The sequence below is a fragment of the Aythya fuligula genome, chromosome 1, assembly GCF_009819795.1.
Source record: "Aythya fuligula isolate bAytFul2 chromosome 1, bAytFul2.pri, whole genome shotgun sequence".
In the NCBI taxonomy this organism is placed as follows: Eukaryota; Metazoa; Chordata; class Aves; order Anseriformes; family Anatidae; genus Aythya; species Aythya fuligula.
Window position 1 is genome coordinate 37753523 of NC_045559.1, and position 9377 is coordinate 37762899.

Here is a 9377-nt window from a genome sequence, read left to right on the forward strand (position 1 = left end):
ACAACTTCCACTGATGTCTGTGCAGAACAGTGTCTGGGACAGGTGCCCGGGTTCTCTGCTGGCTACAGCACCAGGCACACACCTCCCACCCCGCTACCTGGTCCTCATCTCCAGTGTGCCCTTGGGCTGTGTCACTGCCGCTCATCGCCCAGAGCCCCGAGCACCCGGAGCTCCCTTCTGCTGCCCGAGAAGGGAAACCCACAAGGGTTTGCACAAGGAAACACACACACACACTCACAGCAACCCAACCAAAACCAGCCTGCATGCTTCAGCCTCTGCTTGTAGAGCAGGGATAGCAGAATGCTAATAAATGAGCTTTTTTTTTTGGTGGTCTAGTGAAAGCTGGTGATGTGTTTAAGATCAATGGCTGGAACACTTCGATTTAAAAAGCAACAAACAGAGCCACTGAACAGCAAGCAGCAGAATAGGATGGTTAAACCACGTAGTTCTCACCTGAAAAAAAATAAAAAAAACTACCAACTTTTCAATAGCCCTGTTGTAAGTAGCTGTTTCCAAAAATTTGTAGTGGAACCATAATAAAATGTGGTCGGTTTGGTTTGTTTTGCTTTTCGTTGCTCCAATGACAGAACCCAACAAATAAAGGTTAGCCTACTAAGCCAGCTCTTCACTGTGTGGAGACAGAGGTGCTTTATACTTCAGGCATATACAACTTTCTTTGCTCGGTGAGGAGGAACGAGCTTCAGGAAGATGTTTACAACTGTTCCAGTGGGACTGGAATTCTAAAAATGCAGACTGGCCTCCAGAAAAGACAGATCTAAAACAAGCTGCAGTCGCCATGCTATCACTTCATCTGAATCCAGAGCATATCCGAAAAGAGTTTTGAAAACGGGCATCTACTACAAAAGCCACTCAGCTGTTTCTACATTGCTTGTCTTTTGCTCTCTTAATGAGGTCATCAGTTCCACCTTTTAGAATCCTTAGGTCTGCTTTCCCACTCCTCCCCTCTACTCACCCTCTTCTTTTCAAAAAAAAAGAAAAAAAAAAAAAGAAAAAAAGTGTGTTCAATGAAGCACCACAGACCCCACCCACATTGAAGTATCTTCTTTTTAATAATGTGCATTGTAAGCTCTGCTTGCTGTAGTCAGCCTGTTTTTGATGAGGCTGGTATTAGGCAGGCCAGGTGAATTATGACTACACCAGGTCCCATCCTCCAGGCTGACGCAGCTCTGCAGCCACCCCTATCATCATACAGCACACATACTGTGCTGAGGTTGAACAGTGCGCAGATTAGAGACGGCAGCTCCTGCCAAAGACCTTTTACTAGCTTATTTAACAAGGCATCAGAGACAAAGAACTGGGATATTACCCTGAGCCATCCCACGTTTCCATTGTTTGGCCTGAAGTAACCCTGTGAGGGAAGCAGAGTTCCTCCTGGCAGACACAAGCCTCTCGTAGCTGTATGGACGGGTCTCTGCGAAGGGAGGAACCAGTATTTTCTAGAACTTAATTGCATAATAAGTGGATTCTTCACACAGCCTTTATGAGAACTGTCAGCTACTATTGACTAGCCTGTGAATAGCCAGCTCTGTCAATACCAGGTTTCAGGAGCTTTTTTTCCTTCCAACTTGTAAAGAAAAAGCCACCATTAGTCATACATGGAAGCAGCCCAGAACGCAGCGCCTGATGTTCAGCCCGCATGAGCCAGATATCCTTGCCAGGTATGCAGGATTTATTACCTTTGATACCATTGCTGAAGTTTTTTCCACTGTGTTTAGACACCGCGTCAGAAGCAACTGAAGCAACTAATGCTCCTTTTGCAGGAATATCAGGAAATCAGACTGCCCGCCTACTTATAAGACCTACTAAGTTAGTAGTTAACTGTTAAGAAAGAGATAACACTCTGTTTAGTCAGCCAATGGGTTACATCTTCTTTAAGATTCCTCTCTACCTGTATTTCATTATTTATCTCATATTTCCCTATAATAGTTTGGGAGATAACTTCCAAAGCACCTGAAGAATGAACAGGTCATTGCTAGTCTAGAAATCTTCCCAGAAATCCGACAGAGAAGCTGTGAATTTCCATGTGGTGATGTAAATCACAAAACAGATTGGGCTACCTTGGTTTCCAGTGAAGCTCTTGGTACTGGCTTTGTTTTGTACCTCGCTGTTTATGTACATCAAATAAATCTGCCTTCTAAATCTCACCTCACATTTATCCACAGCAAATTGTACTTGATGGCTTAGCTTTGCATGAAAAATGAAAGCTCAGTGGGAGGGATGTGAGTACTAGATTTCTTTAACCTTGACCTTAGCAAGGCTTTCAGCACCATCCCTCCAAGTATCTTTGCACACAAGTGAGGAACACATGGATTAGATCAGTAGATTACAAGGATGTCAGAAACTGGCTGTTAGACTGAGCAATCAATCGGCGGTCAGGTGGGGGGTCAAGTGACAGCAAGTTATCAGCACTGTTCCTCAGGAGTCAGTACTGAGGCTGCCATTCAGAGGGGCCTTGACAAGCTGAAGGAATTTCTCAGCAGAAGACTCCTGAAGTTTGACAAGGGAAAATGCAAAGTCCTCCTCCTGGGACAGAAGTGCCTCACACTGCGATTATCAGCCCAGGAAACTAACCCAATGCTTGCACAGGCTGCAGACTGACGAGGCAGGTTGCAGATCTGCAAGCTAGGAGTTGAAGGGGTGTCCATGGGGACAGTAGGATGAACACGAGCCAGCAGTGCGCTCCTGCAGCAGAAAAGGAACCTCTATGCTGGGCTGCATCATCAAAAACATAAACCAGCAGCTAAAGGGAAATAATTATTCTCCCCCAGTCAGCACTAGTAAAGTTACAACTGGAGTACCATGCCCAGCTATGGGTTCCCCAGTGCAAGAGGAACACCACCACACTGGTGGAAGTCCAGCAGAAAGCTGCTGAGATGATTACAAAGCTGAAGCACACTAGACCTGAGGAGAGGCTGGAGAAAGTTGGTTTGTTTAACCTGGAGAACCACACAGCTACGCCCTCCCACTACCTAAAGGATGATTCTAGAGAAGACGGACCCAGGCCCTTCTTAGAGGTGCACATCAAAAAGACACAGCAAAGCAAATTCTAATCAGATGCAAGAAAATATGTTCTCACAGCAAAGGTAGATAAGCGCTGGATCAGGTACCAGAGATCCTACAGGACCTCCATGCTTGCAGACAGTCAGAACTCAAGAGGAGAATGCTCCGAGCATCGTAATTTAGTTCTAAAGCTAGCCCTGCTTTGAACAGGGCCTCAAGTTAGACAGCCTCCAGAGCTCAATTATTCCATAATCTGCATGGAACATGTGAGACTTCCATCATGAAGAACGTTTAGATATTCCTGATAAAGAACTACAAGCAACCACCTCCTGAAGTGGTGGTACAGAGATCCCTGTTACCCTTCCACATTGAGGCTTCAAGGGTGGACCCTATAGCCTTCCAGAGCTCCAGGTCTACACAAGCCAGAAATAAATAAAATCAAGCTTTCAGTTCACTTTCTTCATCATCCAAACCTAGATGACAGTATATAATGCTAGGTTGTTAAAAAAAATAAATTAGAATGAAACCTAGACTAAAGAAAAAAATAAAATGAAAACAATGGTCATTCACAGTAACAGCAAAATCACGTCTGCTGTCCTTACAGGCACCATGCCAGTTCATAAGATTTTGTATTTATCATCTATATTCTCCATATCAGATGTATCAAGGGTTGAAAAGAAGACTTACTACATGACATTCTCGGCTTTATAATATTTAAATATTATTTTCTGTTTCTTCTCCATAATCTTGCTATCAGGGTTTAGCTAATTGGTTGGACAACTTAGTGGGATGCACTAGTAAATCCATACTAGTTTATGTACATGCATATGCACATTCAACAGCTGAACTAAGAAAAGAACTAGAACTTCAGCATGTTGGCCAAAATTGAAGTTTAAGTTTTACCAAAATTACATAGCCACCATTGTTAAGAGCTTTTTTTTTTTTTTCAATATGAGCAAAGAAAATAAGACCCTAACTCAGTTCCATCCTTTAACATATTTCACAGAACTCTACAGAATTTACACCAGAGAAATCAAAATCTAGCCCTATGGTTAAAAAAAGTTAGCTAAGTCCCCTCAAGGTAGGAACATGGAGATGTTGATAATTAGTAGTTTGTACTTGAGGGAACCGTACACAAAGGGAGTAGCCTTCTCTTGTGTGGGTGAATAACATATTTCAATAGGATTCTGCCTTTGATGAAAGCAAGAGGAACACGACTTAACTAACTTTGAGATTCCTTGTCTAGTTTGAGTCTTCCCATAATGAGACTTTCTTAGAAAGAAGTGTGGATGTGCAGAGAGGAGGTTCCACCTCCACAGCACCAAGACAGCTGATTGACACCTCACTGAAACTGACCAGACTCTCTCCAAAGAAAAGTTATGTCTCAGACAAGTAGGAGTGCATATTTAAAGAAGACATTGAAGACACAATAACACATGGAAGGATGTGTGAAGAGATAGAAGCTGCTAGTGCTCTTCACGTTTATCTACCTAGAAGAGCATGGATTTTTAAAAAAAAAAAAAAAAAGAACTAACAAAAAAAAAAGTAAAACAAGTTTCATCTGGCCTTATTGCAGTGCCTATGAAGTAGGATTAGGGGAACAAATGATGTTTCTAAAGAGTGATCTAGTTTTACACATCATATAAAAGCATTTTTTTGAGTTCTACATAACTTTTTTTTCCACTTAAAACTAAAAAAAAAAAGAAGATTAAAGGGTAATAAATAAATGCTAACAGTTACGAACCTTTCTAATCTCTTCAAGGGAGAGAAAAAGCTTTTTTTTTCCTCCATAAAATTACTGTAAGGAAGTTTATAGATAAGTCAAAACACCTATATGAGACTAGAAAGGCTTGAGCTGTTTTCTTATAGGGTTTGAGACTGAAATCCCAGTTTTTTTAACTAAAACCGGATTCCGGTATGGAATTTGAAATCCTTTTTCTACCTAGTCAGCCCAGCTTTAGCCAAACAGCTGAAGCGGGATGGGATGATCCTTTCTTTAATGCAGTTAGGGACAAGTTGGAGACCACAGGCTGCCACCACAGCCGCACCTCGAGCGGGTGCCCGGCAGCGGGGCAGCGACACCCCAAGCTCAGCAGCCTCCCTGCTTCTGAAATTGCCACTCCGCCGAGGTTTCGGTCCCGAAGAGCAGGAGTTAGGCGTGGGGAGAGCTCCCACCCGAGCCGTGGGTGCCATCGGGGTTTGCTACTCACGTCCAAGCAAGAGGAAGAGGAAGCTGAGGAGAGGCTGAAGCAGAGGCACCCGGCACTTAGCAGCCCCGCCGCCACCCGAGGCCACGGCACCAAGCTGCGGGGACCCTGCGGGGGGCTTCACGACCCCAAAAGAGCCAGTGCCGCCCGCACCTACCTTCCACCGAGCGGCCGATGCTGTGCAGGTGGGTGAGGGCCGGGTGGGCGGCGTGCACCTCCCGCAGGTACGCCTCCAGCTCCTCGGCGTGGTGGTACCCGAAATCCAGCGCCGCCGCCAGGGCCAGCAGGCAGAGGACGGCCGCCACCTCCTAGAAAGAAGCAGAGGAACCAGAGACCCCCACCCCTCGCTCAGAGAAGCCCTGAAGGGGCAGCCCCCTGCCCGCAGCAGGTGCCTTCCCCTCCATCCCCACCCCGCTCCGCTCCTACCCCGGTGGCCGCCCGCATGGTGCCGCCGCTCTCCACGACTGCAGCCCCGGCCCCGGGCGGGGGCCGCCATCCCCCGCCGCCCGGCCTCGCCCTGCCCCTGACTGACGCCGGCTTCCTCCACTCAGCTCCCCCCGGCCCGCCCAGGGGCACGGAGGGAGGAGGCGAAGCGATGGGGACCCCTCCCCGCCATCTCCCTGCCCTCCCCTCCCCTCCCCTCACGCCCGCCCCGGCAGCGAGCACCTGAGCGCCGGGCGGCGCCTGGCAGCGAGGCCCTCAGAGGGCCCCTCGGGGGGGGACAGCCACCTTCCTCCTCCTCCTCCTCTTCTTCTTCCTCCTCCTCTTCTTCCTCTTCTCTTTCACTGGAGGTCGAGGGGAGAGAACATGAGGTGGGGGAGCCCTGAGGAAACAAACCTCGTGTGGTGCCGGGGGCGAGGGCTGCCATGCCCATGGACAAATCCTGACAGGATTTGGTGTCCAAATCTAGCCATATCCCCGTTTAACAATCGTTTTTTATTTTAAAGATGAGTTTTTAATAGGATTCACTTGTTGAAAGGGCTGGATTATATCTCCAGAATTAAACGCTTTTTCTTGGTTTCGCGCTAACCACATTGCCTGAGGGATATCCTATTCTTGAGATTCACCACAAAGACTTTTTCATCACCTTTTGTTGTCTTCTTTTGGATTGAGAAAGGCTCAGAGGAGAAAAAAAAAAAAAAAGTGAGGCTGGGCTCCAGCAGCAAAAGACAGGAGAGCATCAACATTTCTTTTAAAATATGATATTGGAATACAAATGTCTGTAAGGACAGGATTTCCTCTGCCGCTTTCTGAAGTTTCTCCTCGTGGTCAATGTTAAAAAAAAAAATAATGATACTGAAGCAAATGAATGTGTGGGCTAATCCGAAATAACAAGTCCTGAACTCTGGTTAGAAGACTCTAATAAATAAAAAAAGTTATTAAAAGAAGATTTATTTATTTTTTAACCCAGAAGCTTTAGGGAAAAAAAAAATCAAAGTATATTTTAACACAATCTGTAATATCCCAATGTACTTCTGTTGAATACTGCTCCTTCGAGCACGGCATTAAGGGGGAGGCAACAGCCCCATAGCCCTTCTCCCATGTTTCAGATCCACCGTGTTCTAACTCCCATAACTTGACAAGACCTTCTCACCTGTTGTCAAAGAAATTTCTTACAAGACCTAAATATGGATGTCATTTACCTTCTTTACTTAAAGAAAACAGTTGGTCGCAGTTACTTGCATTTGCTACATGCAGTGGGAGCGAAGCTGCGGGGCTGCAGGGTGAATGTCTCCAGAGAAGCAGGAGGGAGAAGTCAAGTACATGAGCTTCACATTTCAGTTGGTGAGACTTGAAAAAATATATATATATTTATATTTATAGGCTCCTTGAAAGACAATCTGGTGACACCATTTGAGTAAGCAGGGAAGAAAATATGTTCAGCTGGTAATCCGGTATATACATGCTTGGAAACGGCCCCATCGGAATCACATGAAAGCAGCGGACTATGACTCTGAGAAGAGCAGGGTGTTGGCAGCATTGTGAAATGACAGGGGGCTGTAAAAAATTAATCTCAGTGAAAAGAGGAAAAACACCTTTGATACTAGGTAGTCACAGCTTTATCGCCTCTTGAAATTACGCCACCCTTTACTGTAGCTAACAGAGTCATGGTTACATGAGATCATTGCAGTTTTTAGGAATCTCAAAACCACTTTGAAATGATAGATTGTTTTGAAGATTGCCTGCAAGTTAAGACAAGTCAGCTTTTTTTGGCATTATATGAGTTACATGTTACTGAATCCATTTTTTGTTTGTTTGTTTGATTGTTTTCAGCCTGCATTGTACCTGAAAGTACAAAGTTTGAGGATACCTGTTGCTCTTGAGCCACTTTTCAGAAGGTCAGTTTAATCCAACCCGGGCAAATAATATTTTGGTATACACCGCTGTTGTTAAACGTCAGTACTAAAGACCAAATCCTGTACAAAACTGTGACAAACCTCCCCTTGGCATCAGTGGTTCAAAATCAGGGACTGTCTGTGTTAGGACTGAGACTGATTGCAGTACCACACTCAGCTCTCCAGTGCACAATGACCCCTCTAGCCAAGGGAGACAAACAAAGCTGTATTGCTGTAAACAGCATCAGCTGCTCCCCTCGCAGTGACATTCAGAATCGTCCATTCAAATCTATTCGACAAGTGACTATTAAAGCTAGCACCGGAGCACGGGTTTTGTAGGAAGAAAAGACATTTTTGACGTGAAATTCTCAGCTGTGGATCTCAGCGGAGTTCCGCAGGTAGGACTAGGTCGAAGCAGTGCAGCGATGCGAGTAGCTGTGTTGCCACCTAGTGACAGGTTAAGAAAATCCTGTCACAAGCAACAGGTGTGAAAAATTCTTCACACGAGAGTTAGGTAGCAGTCTAAGACTGATAATACTTTATAGAGATACAGTTGAGATGGGTCTCAACGGTAAAAAGATTTTCTGGAAGGTTTTGTGACTTTGAAGAACCAAGTCACACAGCTGATCTTGGGTTTTGAAATCTTACTCTGTGTTTCATCATCAGTCTGCAGGATTTCTGCACTTCACAAAGATTAGTAAGAAAAAATAGTGTCCCACGTTATAATATCCAAAATATTTTTGGTGAGAAATAAAAAGAGGTCACTAGCAAGGATTACATTTTTCAAGGATTGCCACTGCTTTTAAAACTTCCTCATTTGAAATAATGTCGAGGACTTACAGACTGGAGCTTCAGGTTCTTTGCATCTCTGTAACACACCAAGGACCTGACGATCAGATTTGTGGTGTGGGAAAAAAACATGAGATATCTTCCTTAAGTGAGATGGACCAGATAAGTAAGTTCAGTACAAGTGACAACACAGAAACATGAACTTCATACAACTTCACAGTCCTGAATTAGCGTAAGCCCAGATACCAATCACTGGAATAAACTGCAGTGAAGCCATCCTGGTGTGTAACACCCACAGTGCTGAATTAACAGGCTGCTTCTTAGCATGGTGAAAGTTGGATTCCCTGCATGAAAGAGCACAAAAACACAATGAGTTGTTCAAGCAGTCACCAGCTTATTTGTTGTGTCTACCATTCAAGCAGTTCTCAGCTGCGGCTTGCATATTTGGTTCATAAATCTCCTTCCCTCCACCCCAGCACAAGGATTACCCCCGGAGAAGAAAGGGATACCCTGCTGTGTCTGGTAATCTGCAATTAGAAAATGATCCCGAGGGGGACTGTTAGCAGCTGGTATCGTTTAGAGCTGTCCAGACAAGCACTGAATTAGCTGGAGAATCTGGAACCACAACTAGCTGCTTGACAAGCCTCTCGCTCATCCTATCTTGCAAACAGCAAAATCTGCATAGAGCAGAGATTTTGAGCTGCTGTCTGATGATACATCGGCATGTGCTATGGTGGAACAGGTCAGTTCTGCTCCACGGTGGGTGAAAGCATTTGTTTATTTAGATATGGAAAGCATGGGAATGTGACCCTGCTCAAGACAAATGTCTTGGGTGTTGTGTGCTGGGTATTGTAATACAATTGTAAAATGTTTTGTCTTTCTCCTCTTAAATTGGCTTCTACTTGCCCTTTCAGTAATACACACAAAATTAGATCTAATTTGAAAATAGATTATTTCTGGAACAGCAGAATTTAATTTTGCCAATGGAGCATAATGGGTCCCTGGGTAAGCAGGAGCACAAGAC

General features: G+C 44.8%; 1 protein-coding gene across 1 annotated transcript in view; it reads right to left on the reverse strand.

The window, feature by feature from the left end:
- The window catches only part of CPM (carboxypeptidase M), a 30468-nt gene extending 24796 nt beyond the window's left edge, over nt 1-5672 (reverse strand). Inside the window, exons 1-2 of the mRNA XM_032197150.1 lie at nt 5655-5672; nt 5386-5536 (exon numbers count right to left, since the gene is read on the reverse strand). Of these exons, the coding sequence (XP_032053041.1) occupies nt 5386-5536; nt 5655-5672 (169 nt within the window). The remainder of the gene's footprint in view (nt 1-5385; nt 5537-5654) is intronic.
- Between the last annotated feature and the right edge of the window lie 3705 nt (nt 5673-9377).